The sequence below is a fragment of the Acartia tonsa genome, chromosome 9 (genome assembly GCF_053477335.1).
Source record: "Acartia tonsa isolate MP-2025a chromosome 9, ASM5347733v1, whole genome shotgun sequence".
NCBI classification, from domain to species: domain Eukaryota; kingdom Metazoa; phylum Arthropoda; class Copepoda; order Calanoida; family Acartiidae; genus Acartia; species Acartia tonsa.
Window position 1 is genome coordinate 16,398,101 of NC_137268.1, and position 27,550 is coordinate 16,425,650.

General features: G+C 33.7%; 3 protein-coding genes across 7 annotated transcripts in view; 1 reads left to right on the forward strand and 2 right to left on the reverse strand.

The window, feature by feature from the left end:
• Positions 1–27,550, reverse strand: part of Pyroxd1 (pyridine nucleotide-disulfide oxidoreductase domain 1) — a 418,591-nt gene that overhangs the window by 94,477 nt on the left and 296,564 nt on the right. The window lies entirely within an intron of this gene.
• The window catches only part of LOC145327615 (adaptin ear-binding coat-associated protein 1-like), a 356,073-nt gene that overhangs the window by 31,959 nt on the left and 296,564 nt on the right, over positions 1–27,550 (reverse strand). The window lies entirely within an intron of this gene.
• On the forward strand, positions 248–27,513 carry LOC145328330 (uncharacterized). The gene is made up of 33 exons (XM_080171961.1): positions 248–648; positions 1,246–1,363; positions 1,782–1,832; positions 2,042–2,199; positions 11,658–11,754; positions 12,086–12,191; positions 12,439–12,513; positions 12,892–12,953; positions 13,087–13,170; positions 13,569–13,673; positions 14,050–14,102; positions 14,468–14,564; positions 15,045–15,196; positions 15,733–15,832; positions 16,379–16,568; positions 16,727–16,818; positions 17,435–17,560; positions 17,694–17,796; positions 17,998–18,049; positions 18,468–18,567; positions 19,159–19,262; positions 19,692–19,757; positions 20,218–20,333; positions 20,914–21,035; positions 21,385–21,542; positions 21,828–21,924; positions 22,486–22,624; positions 23,038–23,128; positions 23,487–23,596; positions 23,951–24,046; positions 24,306–24,458; positions 24,867–24,938; positions 25,756–27,513. The coding sequence occupies exons 1-33, from the start codon at positions 588–590 to the stop codon at positions 25,978–25,980; spliced, it is 3,531 nt and encodes a 1,176-aa protein (XP_080028087.1). The 5' UTR covers positions 248–587; the 3' UTR covers positions 25,981–27,513.

A 27,550-nucleotide genomic window follows, 5' to 3' on the forward strand; every position in this document is an offset into this window, starting at 1 on the left:
TTCCTCGCGGGGAACTTTTGTTAAGGAAGATTTTATTACGTATTAATTGTTTTACAATAGAAACAAGTATGAAAACATCCTTTTTTTTTTTTTTTTAACATTTAAATATTTATTCCAATACGAAATAATATACAAACATAGTTAAAACATAATAATAATAAAAACATAAAATTAAGACATAAATCGATCCACATAGAACGAATAAAAGAAACAATGTGTATGTTAGGCTTAGTTTGATATGTTAAAACAAAGTTTAACTACTCGGACAATGTCAGAAAACCTAACCTTAGCTAATTAAATAGATTTACAATATATTTTTTAATTATCTACGTACTTAAATACAGAATACATTATGGATATAATAATAGTCATTACTTCATAATATTATACCTAATAGTTATAGGAATCATTCATTATTTAAGTGCATGGTACTACAATAATCTTGAATTAAATATATATTGTTTTTTTCTCTAAAATCATTATTCATAAAATAGAGGAATCATCGATCATGTCAAGTTTAAAATAGATAGAGGATGATTTTAATATAATCATCCATAATAAATATAAATCCTTTCTAAGAATTAAAAATGGTTAAGAAAACTAAAGAGGAGGAAGATGAAATTAATTTTCATTTGGACAAAAAGAAAGGTTTGTTTACAATTTTATGTAGCGAAGCTACTCAATAATTCGATCACTTTGTCTGTCCGTCCGAAATGTTATAAGAGAAACGTCATTTTGTTTATAATTGTTTTGTATATTACAAATTACATTAACATTACATTATTTGTACATTAAAAGTAGCTATTTGATCTATGATTTTAAAATGTCAGTCTGTCCGTTAGATATGGGATAACATCAAATTCTCGGCTGCTTTTCATGATAGACTGCTGAAATTTCTTGTTAATATTCCCATTAAAATGCAGCAGTTTTTGTATAAATCTTCCATGGCGGTCGGATTGCTTAGTTTTAAGCGGTTTCTATCTCCTATAATCGATTTTGTGAATATTCATTATGGGGATTAAAATTGCCTTAAACCTGTTGAATGACTTAAATTGAAATATGGTAAAGCCTAATTCCTTCTCGTGACCTAAGTGAAGCTTCCTTAAATAAGAGACTCAATAGGTTTTTACAGACTACTGGAAAAAAAAACTACTTTTTAAAGATAAAATTTTACATTAGATCTTATAAAATTGCATCTCTTTCTTAAATATTTTAACCAACAACAATACCTAAATATTTTTTTAGATGGAAGTATCATATATCACTATTCCATTGGACCCTACGATTACCATCGCCACAAAGTGCTGCCCAACTGCAAGGTTCAGTTCAAGTGCAGGAGATGTACAGTCAAGATGATGGTCAAGTAAGAACATTTTTTAATTTAGGACATCTCAGGGATCTTAAGGAATAAAAATGGATGTTAAATTAAAGAGAATCCCCAATGATGTTAAAAAAATTACGGCTTCTGTAGATTTAAAATACCTAATTAGTTTAAAATTTGTGTACAAACCAGTTTTTAAGTTATGATTAAAGTCCCCATAGTATTGAAGCCAACGAATGAGAAAACGTGTTAATTTAAATTTAGGTACTATTAATTAGTTAAACAGTGAAACAGTACATTTTATTACTGCACATATTTTGTACTTACAGACAAACGCTAATATTAATGTCGTTGTCTGAAATACTTTCATTTGGGATGTGTTACTGTTTATTGGCAAATTATGATATAAACTGCCTTTTCTTTAAAAGAACTTTTGATTGAAAAAAAAATATATTTTTAGATTCAAGAGTGAAGATGACGTTTATGAAGGAATAAATCCAACTATTACTCAGTAAGTGAATTTAAATAATCATAACTTTAAGTTTTACGTCTGAATTTTGTTTCTAAGAGCTATTAAAAATTAAATTATTACAGCACTTTTATTAAAACTGCTTTTTCCTTTCCCTACCTAGAAAAGACCATTCAAACTGATTACAAACTAATATTTTTGTGTAAATAATAAATATGTTTATGGTATTTGATTTATAAATGTTTTCTTAGATATCCAGAAGGAAAACACAACCATGAAGCTAGAGACATCGAATATTGGAACCGAAAAGCAAGACATGCTATCAAGAGGAAAATATTCGCCGAACCCAATAAAGATTTCAAGATTATTTTTGATGAAACTGTAAAAGAGATTCAAGAGGAAATTGGAGGTATTAATAAGAATATGACATCTCTAAATTCTAACCAAAACTAACCCTTGAATGTTTGAAAAAAATCATTAATGATTTATAGGGGGGTTTAATGCAACCATCTCGTAATCAATGTGTTAATGGCACTTAGAATTCGAAATCGAACTAAAAGTTGGAAAGGAATTAGCTAACAGCTCATCCGGTAAGACATTTTTTTGCTATTTTTAGGGCAAATCTGTCATAAGTTACGTAGGACTCAACTTTTTGAAACATATTTTTGCTTTAAATCATGTGAAATGATACAAAAAAACATTGTTTTAGATTTCTTGTACCAGCAACTACCGACTAGAACCGTTTAAAAAAGTTTTGGAGCGGCAAAGAGTATTATGTGGAGATAGGTTTTGTGATGGATTTGCCTTAAAAATAACCAAAAGATGGCTAAACGGCTGAGCCGCCAGCCGTTAGCTGTTACTTTTCCAACTTTTTGTTTGATTTGGGGAAAATAGGCCTACCAAAGATTTCCTATTCATGCAAAATTTCAGATCGAAATTCGAATTCTAAGTGCCATTTACACATTGATTACGAGATGGTTGCATTAACCCCCTGAAACATTGGTGAAACACTACCTTTGAATAGGTATTTATGCTGGTAATCGAACCTCGTACGCACACGCCATCTTTACCATCTTTATTTGAAATAGAATGATTAATTAAACATAATATTAAGAACCTCAATTGTGGAGGAACGTATCTGCAATTAATAAACACAAATAAGAATCATATTGAAACAGATTGTTCTTTATTGAACACATAAATCTTTAATATATAAAACACATATATAAATCAATCAATACATATGATAAAACTATATCTTCTTTGTTGATAACAATGATAGGATCCTGAAATATTAAATCAACATAAATAAACTTATTGAATCCTGTCTCATTCATTATACTTCTTTAGTCCTTTCTCTTATGGCTGGTTTTCTTGGTTGGCGCTCTAGAATCTCTGTCGGACTTAGTGGACCACCTGATGGTTGTCTTGCCTTCCGCACGCTTCTTCCATATGAGTAGATCAGCATACACATCATCATACTGACGACCAAGATCTTGGAATCTCCTGGCTAGACGCTCGTTCTCACGCTCCAACCAATAGTTGTCTTCTAGCAGTTCCTTGTTCCTTGTCTTTAGCCACCGGATCTCTGCACTGTCCTTATGCTGTTCCTCAGGCTGCCGGGAGTATAATAGGTGTTCATACCTCTTTTCCATCTCCTTGAGTTTTTCAGCTTTCTCATGAAACAGGAGGTAAAGAGACTCCAGCTTCTTGTTCTCCGCCGCCTTCTCCTTCGCCGCGTCCACTCGGTACATCTCAGCATTCTGACGATAGGCCTCTGACAACTTCCTCACCAACAGCTGACTGGGGTCCTCGTTGTCGGTCACCGAACTCACCCTCTGCTTGCGCGGAAAACGTCCCTGCTTGGCTGACGTCACCCTCTTCACCGGCTTCGTGTTGGGCTCCCTCCTCCTGGATGTACTACGTGATCTCCTTGAGACAAACTGTCCTCGCTGCCGCAAAATTTGCAACAATATGCTGCAATTGTGATACCCTTCGGTAAAACCTAAGGGTGTAGGCATCATCAGCACAGTCTCTGGGCAACTGGCTGGCACGGTGCGGTTAAACATACCACGCCTGTGGTGCAAGAGAATCCACTTCACAATCAGCTTCAAGGCCTCCAGCGTCGGCATGTCACCCAGTCCAGTTTTGTTGTTGAACTCAACAAAACGGCTGCCATTCACTACCCGCACATTCTCACCCCGCTGCTTGCTGAGGAAAATCCTGTGAATCCGCAGGGGTTGCATAGACATCTGCTTGTTGGCCTGGTGAATATGGCCATTAACTTCGGCGATAATCCCCCACTCCTCAACCTCATTGGGCGTGAATATGAGGGTTGTAAACACCACCCTATGCCTCGTGTTCAACCGCCAGCAATCTACTACCGTATCGATGGCTCCTTTGACATCGTCCACGGTCTCCATCGCCTCTACTCTCATGGCATTCTGCAGCGCCATCACAGTGATGCATCTCGGCCTAGCCTGTTCCAACTGGTCCACCACAAACTCGGCAATTTGAGCTGCGGTCTCAGTCACCATTGGCAACCATTTTATGCCAGTTTGATTTTCAGAGAAGATTGACTCTGGTATCTCCATGGGGGCAATTACAACATGATACGGCTCAAATGTGCCCATCTCTGGCACCTTGAACACTGTGTCGCCATCCTGCTGGTCCTCCTTCGCCGGCTCCTGGACGGTCTCCTTCGCTGGCTCCTGGACGGTCTCCTTCTCCATGGTCTCCATCTCCATCTGGTCTTTTGGGACAATCTCGTCAACTTGAGCCATGCTGAAAATTGAAAATTGTTAGCTTCTTTATATGCATAAAAAGATTTTTGAAATATTAACTTTTCTCAAAAGAAATGTTTAATTTTTTAAATGAATTGAAATTTTAATAAACTGCTAGCTTTCTATGAAATTATTGCTAGTTATTGCAAAAAAAATTGTAATCTATTAAAAAGTCATTTTTGTTTGCAGTTTTTGAAATCAAAATTTAATACTAGTGCTAACAATAAAAATCAATTCTTTTTACATTGGAACATTTATTATATGCACGAACTGACCCTTTTTGAAATATAAGGTTACGAAACAAAAAAAAAAAAAAATACGAGCAACGAAAATTGTTTTTTTAAAATGTTTTTCAAACAAAAATATTTTTGATAGCATTTGTGATTGCTTTACTAACGAAAAACAACTTTATACGCTGTTTTATTATTTGCCACTGAAAAGTGACAAAAAAAACTTTGAACAGATAAAAATAATTTTTGAAATTATTATAAAATTATTACCTTTTGGAAGAGAAAAGTAGCTTAAGCTTGCGCTTGATACCAAACAAATCGTAAAACTTAATTTTTATACGATTTTTGGTTTTAAAAGTAAGTATTTTAAAAAAATTCCAACCAATCAAAATAAATTTTACGTGAATCGTTTTCTGCACGAGTTTGAAATGATTTTCCTGTCTGTAAATGCCGCTATATTGCGCATTCAAACAATTCTTCATTCTAAAGTCGTCTTTGCTTTCGTAGTCGGAAATTATTGGAAATAATACTATTCTTTGCTTGTGTAATTCTTCATAATGTTACTTCATAACATGTAAATTGCAATAAAAATCCATAATTTATAAGGAATTATTCTTTGTTGCTTATTTTTGTTCGAAATATGAAAACATTTTTACTCTTGAAATTGTATAATTTTAACTCGTAGAGCTTTCTCCCGAGTTTTACAAATACCGTCGATATGGTTAAAATTGGGACCAATCAAATGTCTATAAAATCTTTTGAGATAATTACTGCTTATTTATTTCTGACATTTTTTGAAAATTGATTTTTATCCTTTATGTTGAAAAAAAATATATAACACGTTTGTTTGTGGTTCATTTTTGAAATATTTGAAAAAAAAAAATATTGAAAATACTATATTTGTGACATTTGAAGTCTCCCCTTTGTTTTTGGAAAAAAAAAAATTTTTAGTTTTGTGTTAAATTTCATTTGAAAAGAAATTTTTAGGGATATCTTAAGAGATAATCTCCAAGATATTGTCTCCCATTCTACCAGATTGCATGACTTGCATGAGTGGTAAAGGGTTGCAACCCTTTTTGGTCAAACAATCAGCTAACTGATGTTCTCCTCTGCACCAAAGAATCCTTCTCAGCTCTTCTGTCTCTAGATATTCTTGTAGGACTGCAATCTCCCTCCTCAAGCGTCGTTCTGACACATCTGTGCTTGAATGTACAGCGTCATATGTGTCTTTGTTGTCAATTATGGCAGTGATGGGCAATTTATAATCTTCTCCCATCATTTCAGTCAACTGCCATCTGATGCCTACCGCTGCATCTAGTCCTATACTCAGGCTTAAGGCTTCAGCTGCTAAAGTAGAGTTAGCTCTTCTCTTGGTCTTGTTCGCCCTCCAATCTAGAGGTGCACACACTCCTGACTTTGGATCTATCAGAAAAATGATGTAGCTAGCGGTGCTATCTTTCCCATCATTTATGTTTCCATATGAAGCATCAGTAAACAACAGAATCTCTGCCTCTTTCAGATTCTTGATTGCTCCAATCCTGACAACTGCCTTGTTCTGTTTCAAATTCGCAATTGCCTTCTTTGCTTCTTTCAGATCACTGATTAATCCTCCTTTGAACTTGGTGGATAGAGCTATCATGTTGAAGCTCAGATCAGGACGTGTTGCTCTAACAGTCCAGTTTAACTGTCCTGTCATCTTCCTCAAAATTGTTAACTCTTCTGCAGTCATTTCTTCATCTGTTTGTGCCATTCTCCTTGCCTCCAAAGTAGGTATCTCTATCCCTTCTACGTATTCAGCTTGATCAAGAGAGATCCCTGTAGCATCCTGATTTATCATAAAACCAGTATACATGAAATTCCCACTCTCTGATTTGCCAACAGTGAATTCTGCCATGATCTTTGGCAATATCTCTTTGACAAACTTCTCTGTACCACAGTGAATAAAATCATCTACATGCAATCCAATAATGCCTATAAGATTGTCATTCTCATCAAAAATGTAGAAAAGTCCAGAATCAAACTTTGATTTATGAAAACCATTCTTCTTTAGTATTCCTTTCACTTTCGAATACCACTGCTTACTTGCGTCTCTCAGACCATATAAGCATTTGTATAATTTCCAGAGCTTCCCTGTCAATCCTGCTTCTTTGGGAGGTTTTACATACACATCTCTGTCTAGCAGATTTCCTTGTAAGAAAGCACTACGAATATCAGATGTTTCTATGGTCCAGCCTTTTGCTGCTGCTATGGCTAGAACTATTCTTAAAGAAGATTTATGCATTGTTGGAGAGTCTTTTGGTACTTCATCATCTTCCATAAAACCTCTTGCTGTCAATCTTGCTCTTATCTCCGTGCCCTTTTCTGTCAGCACCCATGTTGTTGTTACATGGCCTTGCCCTTCATCTTCTATTACTTCATATGTACCAAATTCTTTCAGCTTGTCCAACTCCTTTTGCTTTGCCTCTAAACATTCTGTCGTGTCTCTCTTTTCTTTAGGAACTAAAACAGCTAGAACTTCTTCATGCGCCCAATTAACTGTATCATCTTCTTCAGATATCTTCCTGTATTCATAGTTGTTTGCATCATCATTGAAAATTTGCCCATTGTCTAGCTGAAAATTGTACCATGTTGGATATTTGCCAGCTGCTTTTGCTCCTCTTTGGAGAACTGTGGCTGGTTCCCATTTTCCATCCATTTTTATCTCAATTCTCTCTGGAGGTGAAAACAATGGTTTTATTGTTTTCTTCTTACTTTTCTTAGCTGGTCTTCCCACTCTTCTCTTTTCTTGTTCAGCTCTTTCTTCTGTCATTCCATTATTTTCTATCTCAGGATTGTTCTCTTGAGCATCTACAAATTCATCATCCGCTTCTTCTCTTTCATCTTCCACTTCTTCTAGGTTTTCACTAGGCTCTTCTCTTGCTAGGGTAAAAATCTCCTCTTCAGTTGTTACTCTTAGCCCTTCATCCTCCTTATTCTTCGTCTCTGCTGTTGATGCTCTTGTTTCAACTTTCTCAACCTCTGTCTCTATTTCATCATTCTCTTCATTTTTGTCCAGTTTCTTTGCTAAGTCTTCATGGACTGGATGAAGTCTAGTAGCACTTACTCTGACACATCTGCCACCATGTCTTACCATGATCACCTTTCCGTCTTGAAAAACAACTTTGGCAGGTCCCATCCACATATCATCTTTGTCTCTTCTGTAGTATACCCACTCATTGTGACGATATAGTCTTTCTGCTGTTCGCATCTTGCTGTTCAATGCTTTCTTTAGCTTCTCACAGCTCTCTGACCTCATGAAAGCTTCTCTTGACTTATGCATGATGTTTAGCATATCCAACAGAGCTTTGCTTTGCACTTTCACTTCTCTTGCTGGGGGTGGAGAATCTATTATATTCGGAAGTTTTGGATTTCTTCCAAATACTAGTTGATTTGGTGAGAATCCATACACATTGGTCAATGAGTTCTTGGCAGAACAAACCCATGCCAATATCGTTTCAATATCCATGTCAGGAAAATCTCTTTCTACACAATCAGCCATTCCATCTGCATGAGCATGGTTTATCTCATTGATTCCGTTTTGGAACGGTGAATAGGCTCCAGTAGTATGATTCTTGATGTCTAACTTGCTGCACACTTCTCTCATCCACTCATTTGAGAATTCACCTCCATTATCAAACATCAATCCCTCCATTAGACCAAAGTATCTGATCCATGTTCTTATCAAAGCCTTCACCACCAATTCTGGATTCTTGTTTGGAATTGTAGTTGCTAAAGTGTATCTTGTGAATATATCGATCATATACAAAATTATTGTATCTCCTCTGATCTTCAGGTCCAATGACACTACTTGATTGAAATCATTTGCCATTGTCATCGCAACTGCTGGTCTATCATTGTTTCTTTTACGGAGTATACATCCTTCACAACCATTTATTATTTTGTCTATTAGCGGATCAAATGATTCATCCCATTGTCCAGCTGTCTTCAACAAATTGACAAATACCAGCTTTGGCCTGTGTGCGAATTGCCTGTGCAACTTTGTTAACATCTTTAACTTCTTCTTTTCATCTCCATCAATCAATTGCACTGCCATTACTTCATTCATCACTTGGTTGTCATCAATTTCATCATTTCCACCAAATAAACTGACTGTAAAATGTCCAGCACTTGTTGTATTAACATCTAGCTTTTTGCCCTTAACTGTTGCTGTATCATTGCTCATGTCCAGAGCTATCCCTATTTTCTTCATATGTTCTTTGGACAGTAGAAGAGGGATATCACTGTCGATTATATCAATTTCAATTTGATGATAATCTTCCCCAATGATAACAGGAATGGTGTATGCTTTACCTGCTTTCAAAATAGCCTGGTTGCCAAATTCAAAAGTGGTATTGCTGGCATATGGACCTTTAACATCTTTGAGTAGATGTTTAGGGGCTGACTGTAGAAATATGTCTAACCATTTTTGTCCTGCTAGTGATTTTGTACAACATGTGTCCAATGCAGCAGAATTCAGAGATTCTGCTGTGAACTTGCTTAGCTCTTTTTGATTTGTTGTGAAATACACTTTTTCTCTTTCCTCTTCATCACTCTCTGGTTCAGTAACATTCCCCTTTTCTACACTCTCTTTTTCCCCTTCCCTCATATACATATGCCTGCTCCCCTTTGAATTTGAAAATTGTGTAGGGTTTTTATTTTTGGTATTGTGTGGACATTGCCTAGCCAAATGTCTATAGGAATCACATATTCTGCATTTGTACGTGCGTCCGTCTTTGTCCTTTGGGTTGATAGGGTCATTTGATTGCTTTTGAAATGAGCTTGTATTGTTATTATTTCCCCATGACTTACCTTTGAAATTACCTTTCTTTTTACTCCAGGCTAGAAATGCCTGTTCATGTTCAGCAAAGAAAGCTTCATCAACATTATCTGGTTTAGAATTACCTACCACGTTACCAATTGAATTTGTAAGCATGGTAACCATTTTTGCCTTAACATTTTGAAATACTTTCCCAGTTTCATTTAAATTTACAGTACCTTTGATAAGCTCGTATTGCGTATGCGTAAGACCCGCCGCTAAGAGTAGCATAAAAGCCTTACACTTATCTGTAAATTCGCAATTATTTAGACTGCATTCATTTATTTTCAATTCAAAATCCTTCACGTATTCTACAATAGTTTGACCCGCACGCTTTCTTAAATTCCATATTTTCTCAAACGCATTTATTTCTTTTGTAAAATCATCCTGTCCCAGTAGCGCGTCTAGAAATTCTAATATCTGTTTCACTCCGTCTTCTGCTGCCGCCAACGTTGCCGGCTTTATCTTTTTGAATAATGACGTTTGAATGCTGTTCCCAAAAACGCTTGATTTATTTGGTAATGCCAACGCTAGTAAAGATCCCCTTTTTCTTGGTGGATGATCTGACGTTAGATCCCACATTTCAACTACTTCTCGAAATTGTTCATAACTTTCATAATCATTTAGTTTTGGAGCATCGACTCCTACTCTTAATTCCCCCATATTGGACAATTGAGGTTCAGTATTATCTTCTGTTTCGGAAATGTTCGCTACACTTTCCTGCCTTGTGGCAGGAATATTTGAAATATTTACTACACTTTCCTGTTGTTTTTCAACAGGAATATTTGAAATACTTACTGCACTTTCCTGTTGTTTTTCAACAGGAATATTTGAAATTTTATCCTCTTTCTCCAGAGTGTTTGAAAACTCACCTTTCTGTATTGAAATATCTGAAAAATTAGTATCCAATTTTTGTAATTTTGGATCACCACCCTTCTCTTTGGAAGTATTAGAAAATTCACCTTTCTCTTTAGAAATATTTGAAAACTTTTCCTCCAAATTTTGAAAATTTGAAGCACCACCCTTCCTTACAGAAGTAATTGTGTTACCACCTTTCCCTTGAGACACAGACAAGCTACTTTCTTGTACAATAGTATTTGAAAAACTATTATTCTCTTGAGAAATATTTGAAATATCACCCTTTCTTTTATCATATCACAAATAAATCACAGTATTTATACTGTCACCCTTCTCATTTGAAGTATGGACTGAACATTCAGTAACTTTTAGAGTAGCCTTACTCTTTTCACCCTTCTTTTCTTTCGAAGTATTATCCATTTACCACCGTACCTGTTTTTGATATCACTGGTACTAAGTAAAGATGCATGTTTGTACTTGATTCAATTACAGCATTATTTGAAAAAATTTTCCCCGTAGATCTTTAACAAAAAAAAATCAACTACGCTATTGCTAGCATTGAAACATTGGTGAAACACTACCTTTGAATAGGTATTTATGCTGGTAATCGAACCTCGTACGCACACGCCATCTTTACCATCTTTATTTGAAATAGAATGATTAATTAAACATAATATTAAGAACCTCAATTGTGGAGAAACGTATCTGCAATTAATAAACACAAATAAGAATCATATTGAAACAGATTGTTCTTTATTGAACACATAAATCTTTAATATATGAAACACATATATAAATCAATCAATACATATGATAAAACTATATCTTCTTTGTTGATAACAATGACAGGATCCTGAAATATTAAATCAACATAAATAAACTTATTGAATCCTGTCTCACCCCCCCCCCCCTTTTTTTTTCTCTCTATGTTATCCTATTGTATACATAAATTAGTAAGGTTTTATTTGTCTGAAGCTAAAGTCGGAAATTGCTAGTTCAAATTTTTGGCACATTTAGAGAATTTGGGTAGATTTTAAGCTATTTTTATGACCTCCCCAGACCCGACTATAGGAGCTAGTGGTGAACCGTGAATCAGCTAGGTAGAGCATAAAAATTCTACGAAACCAATATATTATTTTAGATGATAAGGAGAGAAAGAAGGAGTTTCTAGAAAATGTTAAACAAATTGAAAATCTAAAAAGAACCGCCTACCGTTGGAGAATGGAAGTGCAGCCAAAGTAAGAATTTTAAACAATATCAAGGAAAATTTATGATGTCCATAACTAGCGCAGCAATAAAAAGCTAATAAAATTTTAAAAGTACAACAATGAAATAGTATTTTTAAAGCATTTTTTAATTATCAATGATTATTGCATTAACGTAAAGTCTTTGGGTAAATTGATCTTTTATAAATTTGAAAATTCGCCAAGAGACAAGGAAGGTGAAGTAATTTTACCTCATGTGCTGGATTGAACGTTACTATGTTCTAGTCATGTTCTAGAATTGCTGTGCGCTACTTCATAGTCATTCTAAAAAAAAAATTAATTTTCTAAGCTTCTTTCTTTTTAGGCCTCAAGTTTTATATACTTGTGATATTTGTGGGAAAGCTTTCAACATGAGAAATAAACTGGGTGTGCACAAGAAACTTCACAAAAAGGATATGCCTCTCTGCAATGTTAGTATCTGCTAATTCATGATTTTAGTTGCGAATCTACTCAATAATACGAAATGTCCGACCGTGTCCGTAAGAAATTTTTTTTTTTTTTAATTTCTCGGCTGCTGTTCTGGATAGTTGACTGATTTTTTTTGTGTACATTCCCTTTAATGGGATGAGTTTTCAGAATGATATTTTAGCTTTGCTCTATAGTTCCTACTTATGTATGTTGTCATCCTTGTTTTCTTTACTTTATTTTTCCTTCTAGGTTATTGACGCATCAGACATAACTTTCTATACGAAGCAGAAAATGAATGGAAGATTGGCACACTTCTTCAACATTAGGAATCATTATGAGAAATATATTTCACATCTTAAAATTCAGCTAAATCAGAGATTTTAAGATATAAGACAATAGAAAATGAGTTGATATTAAATGTTAGGTAGTTAACATTATCGGTAGGAAAGTTTGAACACTACTAGTTTGTATTATAGCCCTACCAAGATTGTCCCTTATGTTTGTAAGCCAACACAATAATTGTGTAATAAAACTTTGGAGGCCTCCTGTGGAAATTACACGCCATTGTCCCCTCCCTCCCTGAGGAAAATAGATTTTCTGTATGGAATAATGGAGTATATATCAATTTAACATTCCTCTAAAAACCTATGTTTGTGTTTTTTTGGTTGGTATATTTAAACATATTTTAATGATGATTTGAACAGAGACTACACTTATACAAGAATGAAAGTGTCTGCAAATGGAGATTCTATTTTCATGTGCAGGTCAGATAATTGAAAGAATTGTCCTTATTTCTTCAATCTATATGAATTTTTTAAAATAAAATAATATTGTGGTTTTTTTATTTTCGTTCTTGATTTTATAAGTTCCTAGAGGTATATATTTTTTTATTTTCAGTGTCCAGCGATGTAAAGCAAGATTAAAAGTTCATTATGCTAATAAGAATGATGCCTCTCTCAATAAAGAACCTACTATTGTCAAGTAAGTTTCGAGATCTTAATGAACAGACGATAAACCTTACTACTTTGATACTAGCGTGTTTTTAGGGAAGATTAGAGGGGGTAAGTCGACACACTACTTTAATTTTAAAAGAAAAAGTTAAAATTAAATTTCCACAGTCGATTCTTTTGAAGGATTGTTGTAACTGGTAACTACCCCAAAACGGATAGAAACCTTCACTTGACCTATGAAGCTTAAATGTAAATTACCATATCAATACATATTATACAGATCTTAAGACACAGTTAGTAGTCCTGATACTTTTAAGGATATAGGGAAAATGTTTAATTTTATTTTAGTAACGTTATATTGTATGTTTAAAAGATTTTTGATAACTTTGGAAGATTTTTTTATCCAAAAAATAATTTCTTACCATTTAGGTTACCATCTGAGGAAGATCATTTCCACCCAGTTGACCCTATGAAGACACTTGTGCGAAGAGCCAAGCTTGCCATGCACAACAAGATCACTGAGAATCCATCCAGGTACAAATTAAACTTCACACATGATTATACCAACAACGAAATTAATTCGAACAAATCACATAACCTAAACGTTATTATTTGCCACCCAAATATTATTTAAGATTTATTTAGCTTTTTGGCTTTACCATATTCCTGGTTTTACACCAATATTGAAAAGACGACAGGTCATTCAAAGCTTGAAAATGTTAAAAAAGCTTAGACGCTTGAGATTTGTTGTCGAAAGCAAATATCACTAGGATAATAAAGTATTGCAAAAAAAGCTTTTCATAGTTTATTGGTTGGTTTTAGGCCATTAACCCCTTAGGAAAGAAGTCTATTTTCCCTTTAAATCTGTGATGTAAGAACAATAATTGAATATAAAATCATATTTGTTTAGAAATGTAGCGGATGTTTACAAAGAGGCTCTGGCTGATATACAGATACATATAGGTATAATTTCAATTTCATATTTTATTTTGTAAAAATTCTAAACCGATCCTAAATACCTAGGTATAATTATCAGGGATATTAAGGGATAAGACAATAAACGATAGATTGATGTACATCCCCATTGATGATAAACAAAATTATCCATCCTATAGATTAAATTCATTAGTTGAAAATGTGGTTTTGGGGAACCCTAACCCTGCAGGGTGCTAATCAACACACCAATAAACATAACCTTGACTTTAAGTAATAAATTCAACCCTCCCCCCTTATTTTCAATTTGGTTTAAAAATTATAATAAACGAGTGGGTTTCAGTGCTCGATAAGGCACTTTGAGATGAATTGGCATTGATGTATTTTGTGTTTAGGCGATGTTGAAACTAGGGAAGAGTTTTTGCGGCTAGTTACCAACAAACAACGGATGAGAAGGACTATTGAAAGATGGAGGGACCAAGCTAAAATAAAGTAAGCATTTCACTTATAGTTTGGTTTTGCTTGTGAAATGTGTTCAGTAATGTATAGGTAGGTACTTTAGTAAATCATGCTTAACCTCAACCATTACCTTTATACCCATGAAAATGCTTCAATACTCAATAGAGCTACAGTGATATTATAATTAAGTACATAGGTATTTTATTTTAGTTTTAAAAAGAAAAATATAATTTTTTTTTTGTTTGGGGGAATTTTTCCCCCAAAATGGTTATAAACCTTTCCAGGACCTGTGAAATCATAGAGTGTAAAGGAGAGCCATATCGGTTCAGCGGTCATCGCGATCCTTTGAAACAGACAGACACACACACAGTCACAGATCCTGTTACTTTTCTATAAGGATAATAAACTCAGCTATGCGTGAGACTTTTCATAACAGATATCCGAGAATTAGGGCTACTACAATAAAAACTACAAACTTAAAATCCTTAATTGTAGAACAATTTATGTACCTAGGCAACTGAAGAATGTGAAACTAGATGAAATATTGGAAACCGAAGATGAACCGCTGAAACCTGAAGCTGGGGAGAAACCTGGAGCCTATTTCAACTGTACACTCTGCTCCAAAGTATTCCAGACAGATGATGCATTTCAAAGACATTTTATAGGTTCCATTTAATGTTACTTTAATGATATTGAAAAAAAAATCAATTTGTATGGCCTAAAGGACCTTAAAACAATGATCTCGAGAAAAGTTTTTGGACCAAGGAAAGAAAACGAAGTACCTAGCGGGTTTCGTCGAATTTTCCTAGTAGCTTTTCTCCTATTTCTAGCCCCTGTGGGGGGGGGGGGGGCTCTAACCCTTCGGTGTCTATTTTCTAATAATTTACATTTTCCTAACCTGAAATAACCTATTTTAAGCTACTGTGAAAATACTACGATCTATCTGACGCCTAGAAAAATAATTTTTAGCTTAAAGATAATAGATTTTTTGGGTATAGTCCCTTTCGTGACAACGGCTCTTTAGGGGCGTTTCATCGTATTTTCACAGTAGCTTTTGATATGTTATTTTAGATTAGGGTAGGTTAGGTGATTTCCCTACAGGGGCTAGAAATATGAAAAAATTACTATAAAAATACGACGAAACGCCCCTTAAGAGGCGTTGTCACGAAAGGGACTATACCTGATTCTTTTTAAATTTTAGATACTGAGAACAAGGAGAATTTGTGCACATCACAGAAAATTGAAAACATTGCGGACTTTAATCCATACACTGTTGACTTTGATTTTTTATCTGAATCCAGGCAACCTATCTATCTATTTATCTAGTTACCTTACATTTGTACTAGTTCAGGTTACACCAACAACGAAATTAGTTCGAAAAAAAATCACAAAACGTATACGTAATTTCAGCTATCATTGGGGGTCAACACAATGTAAAATTGACGACCTCTACATCTGCCCCCAAAATATTATTTTATATTTATTTAGCTTGTTGTTGGTTTTACCTTATTTTAGTTTCTAGTTGCTTAACTCATAGTCTCTAGGAAAGAACGGTGAAAAAATGCCTAAAACCACCCAAGACATTGTTGCTTCATATTTTACATCAAAGTCAGACCATCAATTTCATTTGTGTTTGTTGCTTCAACCATAGTCTCTAGGAAAGGGCAGTGTAGGTCAAAATAGCCTAAAACTATCCCAAGCACTTTCATGAATTTCTTGAAACTTACAAACAATTCGGACAAGAAATTTCTTAGATCTTAAGCTTCAGCCATAAAAACCAAGTATCCAATTATAAAAATACATCCAATATTCTTATATTTATGATAGATAGATAATTGATAACTCAGAATTCTGCTGGTGAAACCTACCAAAGAGCCACTACGAGAAACTAATGAGAACCGCAGGGTGGGTAGACCAAGGAAAACTCCAAAGAAAGAAATTATTCAAGAAGTTAATTATGAAGAAGAGTCCTTGAATGATATCACAGAGAAAGTAGATATTATAGAGAAGGAAGATAAGAAACTGATAAATGCTAATGTAAGTTTCATTATTTGATAACTCTCAGCAATATAATACAATACCTAGATGTTATTGTTCAGCGTATAGATAATAGAATGAAAAATTGTAAGAATAATGCAAGTTTTGTTAGCAAACTTATCCTCTCTAAATTTTTAGCGAGCCTCTTTTTATTTTAGCTGCATGAGGATGGAATAGAATTTTTTACCAAGCCGACAAAAACTGGTAGATTTGGTCATCATTTCATGATTGGTGGTCATCATTTTTTCAGGTAAACTTTCGTTTTAGTGATACTAGCGACTGCAACTCTTGCACATAGGGGCTTTGTAAATTAATGGAAAGGATTGAGAAGAGTAGAAGAAAACCTAAAACCATCATAAGCCTTAATTCTTTAAATAAAATAGCTTAAAACCACACCAAGACCTTTGAGGCTACCCTGAAATGGAGATCTCATTTAACAATGATGATAAATATTATTTTCGCGAAAAAAAAATAATAAAATGAAATACCTTCCTACCTATTTGAATAAAAAATAATTCAGAGGTCTGCTTTAATTAATATAGATACTTAATTTTAGGATTTTAAATTAAATTAAAGAGGTAAAGCAATTATGACACAGGGAAAAATTGTCGTCAATGTAGGTTGCTAACATAACATGGACATCATTTAGTGATCAGTTCTTTGATCCAGTATGAGGGGAGGGAATGTGGTAAAGGATTGGTTGGGCGAATCGTTATTTTAGCCTGCTACAAGTTACAAGTTTCACCACCCTGTTAGACTATATGATAACCTGCTGAAAGATCCTAGAAATAATATGTAAATCCATTATCCCGACATCAAGAAGCTATACAGAGTATTTTTATAATAATTAAAAATATAATTTTCAGACAAGAGGTGTTAAGCAACGGAGCTGCCAAGTTCAGGTGTATGGTGCGCGGCTGTAGAGCAAAGCTGGCCGCTAAATACAAGAATAAAAGAGAATCAACTAAAAATATTGAACCAACAATTACCAAGTAAGCTTTTTGTTTAGAAATATTGGGATCTTGTGGGATAATCATAAGACAATGGCAGATTAATTATTGTCAAATATCTTATCCTGAATTTATGCATATGCAAAAAACTTTCCAAAACTCTTGTTAATTTTAGGATACACAATGAGCACAATCACGAGGTGAACCATGTGAACCTTTTGGTCCGCAGGTTCAAGGAGACCATCAAGAATCAAGTTGAGACTGATACAACCATTACAAGGAATTGGAAAATATGCATTAAAATTGTATTAAAGACATACTCTTTAAATCATGAAGGGGCATATGCTCGTTATTAGGGAAGCACCAAATTATCTTTCATTTTCAGGATTTCTCTTTAAAATTCTTTGATCTTTCGGTAGAAATAAAAATAGCTTGAAAAATTTACTAAAAGTTAATAATGTTAATGCATATTTTTATTTAGAACCAAACTCTTGTACGATAACACTGTAGCTGAATATTTAAAACTATTAGGTAAAATATCACGAAACCTATATTTGATTTTCAGCTGTCATTGGGGGGCAACACTTAGTAGAATTGACGACCTTTTATATCTGCGCTCCCAAATATAATTTAGATTTATTTCGCTTGTTGTTTATACCTCATTCCTGACTAAAAAAGCCTATATGAGTGGAAGGGGGTGGGGAGGTTACCCTCCTCTAAAATGTTTATAAACTCACCTTCTTTCAACCTATAGGAAGCTTCAATATAAAGGACAACCATTTCGTTCCTTCTTTGCTGTAAGACAAACAGATATACAGATAGACATTGGGGTGGGTCAATTTTGGACAATGTGCACGTCTTAAAAATGTCCAAAATCGACCCACCCTAAAGACATCCTGTTACTTTTATGTAAAGATCATATATAATAGATTATCGACATTATTTCTAGGTGACGATGAAGCTCTAAAAGCCGAATTTATGAAGGAGATTCCATATTATGACACTTTCGGTAGGACCATTGCCAGATGGAGGAATGAAGCCAAAATAAGGTAAAATTTAGGGGGACATTGGACTGAAGTAAATATCACTGGTACCCAAAGTTTTACAACTTGTATCTTGTACGTTTGATCATTATTGAATTTTGGTTAGTTGGTTCAAGTTTGCAGTGTCCAAATTTTTCCACCAATAATTCTTATCTACAAAAGGGGTAATATTGTTTACCATTGTCTTTGTTCTTTAAATCACTGGCTTCTATTTGGGAAAGGGGCTTCTTTTGTTAATTTTTAACGCTGTTATTTCTTCATCACCATCCCTGGTTAAAAGTTGAATGATTTTGTAAAGAGCTAGCCTTTTCTATAAAAACTCTGTCTGTCCATAACGGATAGCTCTTTAGGTCTTATTGTTAATGTGAGAATGTTAGAATTGTCCAATTGATGTCAAACTTTGCTTGATAATTTCTGTAACAGAAAGCGTTGCAACTTTTAATTTCTTTACCAGAATAATAGTTATCTCATTCGTAGACGTATAAATTAATATTCTGCTTATTAAGTTTTGACAATTCACAAATCTTGATGTTCGTTTGTTCTACCGTCTGATTTTAGAGCCTCACTATATGCGTGTTGACATCCTTGTTTATATAGAACTGAGGTGAACGTGGCCATAAACCAGCCCCACGACGAGTGGAGGCCTGATGTCGATGCCATCAAGATTGAGTACACTGATGATCTGGTACAGGACCCTACAGGTACATCCTTATTGAAAAGTAACAGGATGTCTGTTTGTAGCTAAAGTTCTTGCTAAACTATGGATAATGGATATGTTTCTCATTTACAGTTTAGCAATTTATTTGTCCACCGGTCATTAGAGTAAAACACTAGAGGGGGAAGGGATTAAATAACTGTATTTCTCTATCCAAATGACCCTGTGCCGACTATCAATTGTATCTTTAAAATTAACCAATGGTGTCGGAAATATTAACATAGCCAAGTAGCAGAAAACAATTTGCTAGTAGATGAAAAAGGTCATTGGAAAAGGGCGGAGGTGGTTATCATCTATATATATATACATCTATACTATAGATCTGTTTACCGGTTCAAGGATTTTTTGTTTGAGGGGGGATGGGCGTTTTTCCCTCTAATGCCCTTGTTATGATTTTAATAACTATTAATTTTAGATGATATTATAGAAGAAGACACAGCCTCACCTCAAGAACCTAAAGTAGAGTTAAGATCTGCAGAAGGTAATAAATAATCTTTCATGGTTGTGATGTCTGTAAAGTTGTCTGCGGTTATGTAAATGAAAAACTGTCAATGTCAATAAAATCTATTAGTAGAGCATCATTGGCTTGGGTAAATAAAGTAAACTATGATTCAATAAAAACAGAGGAAGTTGGTGTAATTTCTAAAATATAGTAGAAGTAAATAAACTTATAAAAATACCTTTGAATTTTGACATACTTACGGACGTAGATAATTTTATTTTTCGTGTTCAGAACTAGCTCAAATGCTGAGAAAAGAGATGGATTATTGGATGCAATTGCAAAACAACGTAGAGTATTAAAAACATATTTTTTTATATTGGAAAGCAGGAAAGCCGCTTTCACTTATTTTGATTTATCTCTAAAAATAAGGAGGGTTTCTATCCTCGATAGGCACTTTGAAATGATGCCTCAATATATCTTTCTTAATATATTTATCTAGATGAGGCAGAAATGACGGAAAACCTGTGGAGGGCCAGGTATGTTATGGAGCGGAAGAAGGATGGAAAGATGGTTCCTCATTATATCATTGATGATATCAAGTATCATAGGAATAATGTAAGTTATACTTTTTCCAGTATGGCTTTAAAACCGATTAATATAATATAAGAACCGGTTCTCAGCTTCACTGAAAAATAATATATATCGTATTATATTATACCCAGTTTTCTACTAATATAAAAAATGTACAATCATAATATTTAAAAAAGTTTTATCTTGGGACTAACAAAACTGGTTTTAATCTTAATAATTGTACATTTTTACATCATTGAAAAGCTGTTTATAATATTATGCGATAATTTACTATTCTTATTATTAATAGTCAGCTACTCTGTAACTAGGGTATATCTGTATGATTTTTTATAAGGTTATAATTTTATTCAAACTAGTCCGATAACAAGGATTATGCATAAAAAAATAATCCTCCCTTTCTTATAAGGGGTGGGGGATTCAGTGCTCGAGATGATCTTTGAGGGAAAGTACCGTCCAATTTTTAAGGAGGGTAAGGTAACTGCCCTGATAAGAAATTGAATTATCTGCACTGCTAAAAATATTTTCTTATTCCTCAAGATCCCAGATATAAAAGATAAACAATCAAATGCTTTGTAAAAGTCTAAATAATATTTTTATTTTTAAGGTAACACACAATGGTGTTGCTCGTTTCAAATGCTCATCAAAAGGCTGCTATATCAGCTTCTATGCCAAGTATACAAATAAAGAAGAGGCATTCACCACGGAAATTGAACCTAAACTTACCAGGTAAGGTCTTGAATGCATAATTTTAGTTTTTAAGTCATTCTTCAATATATCATTAGTGAACAGACTTTTAAAGCCTAATTTGGGTACTTTATAAAAATCTCGATTGGCTAACTGGTTTAAACTAACGGTGTTCAAACTATTGTACAGCCAATAATTTTCATCTACAGAATGAGTATTTAATTTTGTTCATCTTCTGGGATGTTCATAAATTTTTCGTCAATTGTCTTATCCTTCAAAAACTACCACCATAGCATAACCATATGGGATAAATATACAAAAGTCAACAGGCCTTCTTTCAATAATCAATCTATGTTTCTATCTATCAATAATCTACTATCTATCTATCTAGAATACCTCTACCAAAGCAGCATAACCACGAACCCGACCACGTGGCCATGCTGGTCAGACAGACCAAGAAAGCCATAAGCTACAGATGCGTGGAAAATCCAGCAATTTCCAGCAAAGATGTTTATATGGCATCTGTCCAAGAAACTCTAGATACTATTGGTAAGTATTTTTGTTTATTTTTGTGATTTTTTTTTGTTTTGATGCCCCAAGGATTATGATTTTGGGAAATTAGTATTTTTCTGAATGAATGTTTGCTTTGTTTAATGCAAAGAAAACATGGAATCGTTGCATCAGACGAGAGTATGCAAGTATGCAATTAAGTATCACAGCTACAATGAAAACCGGTAGTACATGAAACATAAGACAAATTAGATTTTTTACCGTGGGTACGGACAAACAGACCCTAACTATAGAGTAGCTATTTTACTAATAAATCTTTATAAGATGATGAGTTGACGCGACAAAGATATGAGGAATCAATGACGTCCTACAAGAAAATGCAAAGGTGTATCTCAAGATGGAAAAAGGAGTCCAAAAGCAGGTAGCTGAAAATTTAATGTTTTGTTCACATTTTGTTTTTCTAAATCAACCAATAACAATTTATAGCATATAAATAGCTTTGTAACATATTTATATTTACATTTATGTACGTAGTCTAATTTACCACTTTATTGTTTCTATGCAACAGTTCCCTGATTTTTTTTCATACCAACTGTCTATTGTAAACTTACAATACTTTAGACCAGAGGAGTGGAGAACTAATCCATACAAGTCCCTGGCTCCATCTGTATTAACATAATTATCCTTATTTGGACCAGAGGAGTGGAGAACTAATCCATACAAGTCCCTGGCTCCATCTGTATTAACATAATTATCCTTATTTGGACCAGAGGAGTGGAGAACTAATCAATACAAGTCCCTGGCTCCATCTGTATTAACATAATAATCCTTGTTTAGACCAGAGGAGTGGAGAACTAATCCATACAAGTCCCCGGCTCCATCTGTATAAACATAATTGTCCTTGTTTAGACCTGAGGAGTGGAGAACTAATCCATACAAGTCACTGGCTCCATCTGTATTAACATAATTTTCCTTTATTTAGACCTGAAGAGTGGAGAACTAATCCATACAAGCCCCTGGCTCCATCTGTTAACAATTCTACAGTTAATAACACATCCAGTACTATTATCAACAATCTATTGAATACAAATAGAACAACTAAATCTGTTAAGATTCTTAAGGTACACTCTATTCATTTGGTTTTTAACTTTTAATAGTTGACACACAAAAATATGTTCACAGAAATGTATGTGAAAAGTTTATTTCATGTTACCCTTTTTTGGGCTCGTTTTGGTTTCAAGCAAAGATCCTAGAAGTAATTAAATGCTCAGAGATAAGATAATGAACGCTAAATTTATTTACATCTTAAATGACGATAAACAATATTCTCCTTCTGTAGATTAGAAATATTAATCTAAAAGTTAGAAAATTTTATAAAAGTACCCAAAATGTTTTGATAAAGAAATGTAAAATACTCTTTATATATCTGCTTACAAATGACTTTAGGTCTATACACCAAGATTATTTCAAAATGCACATTTATATTCAATTTTGAGTTAACTAATGTCTAAATGAATAGAATGTTTGTTTAAAGGCGAAGGGTAAACGTCTGACAACAGAACCCAGTGGTAGAATTGTTCACCCACTATTTCCTAATGCTTCCATCAGAACTGTCAATGCAAATGAGGAAATTAGCTATTTAAACTTATCAATAATATTAATATAGGCGGTTTTCATTAATTTAAATGCTCAGTCGAGCAAAGAAAACCACGTACCCCCCACCCCTTCTTAAAAAAATAATGAAAATAAGAAAGGAGCATGAGATGATTTTTTGTGTGTTTGTGTTTTACTATAGGATAGGTTATGTTTTATAAAAGATAGGCCCGCAGGGTTAGAGCCCGGACCACTACAGAGGATAGGCATTTGGGAAAATCTAACCCCCCTGTCTTATTTTCGAGGGTTTCCATAGGCACTTTTAGGGAAAGCACCAAAATTTCCTAATGAACTTAATAGATATAAATAGCCAACCTAAAAAAAAACTGTAGGAAATTGATTATACCGAGGAGGTTGAGACTGTCGAGGCTTCGGAGCATATTGTTGATGAGATGCACCAGGATGAACAGGACGTGGAGGAGCATGGATACAGTCTCCAGGCAAACAAACTTTATACATAAATGCAATCAAAAGTTTACTAAACAGATTGTGGTTTCTTGCAGGAATGAAAATAGAATATACATTCAATCATTCAAGATTTAATTTAAGTACCCAAGTTTTTAAGTCAAGGAATGAGATAACATGTTTATAAAACTTTGGGTACCAGTATAATTTACATTACAATGTAATACCCCCCCCCCCTTTTTATTTAAATGCACATGATATCATATGATAGGAATAAACACTTGGTTCACTAATTTAATTTCAAATGCATTTTGTGCAACTACCCCTTTTCTCAAGAGAAAATATTGCATGGTATTTAAGGTATTAAGTTTGTGACTATCTGTTTACAGGGCTATAGCATAGAAATCCTTGATACTGGGTATACTACTGGAGACAGAGAGGTTACAGAACATACACATGTTCAGGATAAATCTACTTATGATAAGGCAATCAATATGATAACAATTCGTTTAATTTTTTTTTATTTTGGTCATGTCATACAGTTGCTACGCTCTAAACATTGTGTAAAATCGTCCTTCCGTTAAACCAATAAATGAATTCATAAATGAATTCATTTTCTTTGAAAACTAAAAACCTGTTCAACAAAAAGTACATCGAAGAAACTAAGATCATCCAAAGGATTTTTTGGTGATCCTAATTTTGTAATATTTCTATCAACTGTTGATATATTGATTGATTTGCTAGGCTGACATTCTAGCAGAAGCATCTAAGATTGTGTTAGCTCCTCTCATAGTTGGAGAGGATGCTTCTAATGTTGCTAATTATATCACTATATGTGATAGTGACAACTCTGTCATTCAAGTGGATGAAACTGTAGTAGTCGAAGGCACCGTCCAGGTAAATAGATAGATAGATATATGGATAGATGGATTGATAGATCTATAGACAGGGGTTTATATTCTTCACAAGATTCATTTTTCCCCCCTGCTGCTAAAATTTTTATTTTTTTCCCTCCTGGTTTTATTTTCAGCAATGAAGGGGAAAAATGGGAAAATATTTTCAGAAGGCACTAACATCCCAAACTATATATAGACAACCAACCCTTTAAATGCATGATCTATGTTTGAAAATCCTAACTGTGCAGTGCATGGTAATGAGTTGGACCTTTTTGGGCTAAGACATTCCCCCTAATCTTTCTATTAATGTTTTGTCAAAGTATATCTTTTAATGAGATTCGAACCAATCACCAATAGGTATAAAAGGCTTATATTGAGCAGTATGACTAAATGGTTTCAAATTGTTCAGGTTGATGGTGTAGTACAGCCTGATGGGGTGGTTTGTGTAGATGGAGTTGTGGGTGCTGATGGTATAGTACAGGTAATACTCATAGATACATTTCATCCTCATGCACAGTTTATTACAACTTATAAAAATTTAGTTTGAAATTTCCAATCTTAAGTAGACAACTGCTATCTAGCTGTACAAGATGCGTAGATTTCATATCTGGCAACCAGAAAATCTAGAGAAATCTTAATTTTTGAGAAAAAGTTGAAATTTCATCCCCTAGAAGTTTACATTTATCCATGATACCTCAGAAAAAAAATATTCATATTTTTCAATTCTTGACAAGTTTTCTTTCATGAAGTTTTTCACAAAACAACTCTATACACACTTACATGATTTACTGAATGCTGAACTTGCGTGATCTTAGCAAAGCAACTGATAAATTTGCCATTCAATAAATTGAAATCAAGTCCCTCCATATAATTAATATTTAATATATACAAATACAATGTTGTGCAGAATGAAATCTCTTTACCTGTACAGCGATATTTGTATTATTGATTTATATCCGTGTAAATCTGAATCCTAATCTCAGGACTTCAAAAATAGGTACCAAATAAGATAAACAATTATCTTATTATAAATTTTCCAGTATGGCTTTGAAACCGATTAATATCCGATGGATTAGAACCGGTTCTCATCCACACTGAAAAATCATGTATCCTATCGTATTATATTAAGTTTTCTACGTATATAATGTACAATCATATATTAAAAACAGTTTTATTACCCGTGCCTTGGGCATCATGGGGCTAACAAAACTATTTTTAATCTTTTTATTTATTTTTTCATTTTCCATCCGCGGAAAGCTGTTATTAATACGATGCGATAAATAGCTATCCTTATTTAGGTTGAGGAAGGAAGTATGGATGCAGTGGTGCAGGTGGACGGAATTGTTGACACTCAACCTGAACATATTCTGCCTGACAGGATCAATACTGTGGTGGAACATGTGTATTTTACGGATCATCAACAAGAGTATAACAATGCTGCCGCCATAGACTATAGTGTTAATAAGACGCACAGACCGTTGAAAAAGATTAAGCTTTCTAATGGAGGATATTATCTTCTTTAAATTGTTTCATTTTTATCCTAATGCAAGAGTAACAGGATATTTGTGTGTGATGGGAAGGATCTTGCTAATCACTAAACCAGTAAGGTTCTTTTTTTTCAGTAAAACTCTAGGAAAGATTTTTAACCATTTTGGAGAAAGAACCATCTCCCTTCTAACAAATATCGAACTAAGAAACAATACGCTTTATGAAAAATACTTAATACTTTTTCTATTATAACTAAATGGAAAGTGTATTCCCCCCCCCCCCCCTTACTTTCCCAAGTGCTACTAGACGCCTCTAGGGGCGTAGCTGATAGTATAAAACAAAGCACTTTCAATATTCTTTCACATAAATAATATTTGTCAGATTTTTCTGAATACAATCATTTTTATTTTATTAAATTAAAAGTAAATCTTTTATTTCCAATTAATATATGTTTATTTCGATTTCGGGTATATATTGTAAAATGTAAATTCACCTATAATAGGCATTAAATAAATATATTATAATAAAATGTATTATCTTAGTTTTAAGAGCACATATGATATTTATTATATTCATATAAAATAATGTTTTATTGTTTGTTCATAAGTTTGTTAATACTGTATGATTATATTTTCAGATTTTTGAAAAATGTATTTTAAAAAGGATTGAATTGTTGTGTTTCTTTATAACACGTTTTTGAATAAGAAAGATGAAAAATTCTTGTGAAGAATGTGGTGAAACTTTTACTACAAAGTCCAACTTGAAAAGACACATTTTACATCATACTGGTGATAATCCTTTTCAGTGTAACATGTGCCCTAAAACTTTCAGCACAAATCAAAACCTTAACAATCACTTAATGGTTCATAATGGTGTAAAACCATTCTCATGTACCCTATGCGATGCTTCATTTGTACAGAAAACAAACTTGAACCAGCACATGTTAGTTCATATAAAGCCATTTTCATGCATCGTTTGTGATAAAAACTTTGCACTAGATAAGAGCTTGAAGAAACACATGAAAATCCATACTGGTGACAAAGTCTTTGTATGTAAAGAATGCAAAGAGTCTTTTCCTTCAATGGCAGTTTTATTAAAACATAAAGAAATTCATAAACAATTTCAATTATATGAATGCAAGCTGTGTGATAAAACTTTCACTAAAAGTCATCATTTAGCTAGACATGAACAATCGCACTCCGAACCTAAAGCTCCCAAAAAATCATACCAATGTCAAATATGTGAAAAAGTTTTATCTACGAAAAAAAACCTGGATACACACATTGGGTATCATTACAGCAAGAAACCCTACTTTTGTCCGTATTGTCCAAGAAGATTTCGTCATCAATATTATCTTAAGATACACAAATTAAAACATACAAGCAAGAATTGGAAAGGGGCGGATCATGTTGAAGTGCCTGATGTTGAAATAGTCAGCGAGTATATTGAGCTAGATGAAGATGAAAATGTACACCATAGTGACAAAGTTAAATCTGAGGAAAGTTTGATTAAAACAGAAGTTAAGACAGAATGTATTAAAATTGAATAATATTTTTTTTCAGAAAAAATGACAAAGCCATAAAATGTATGTTATATGGTAATAAT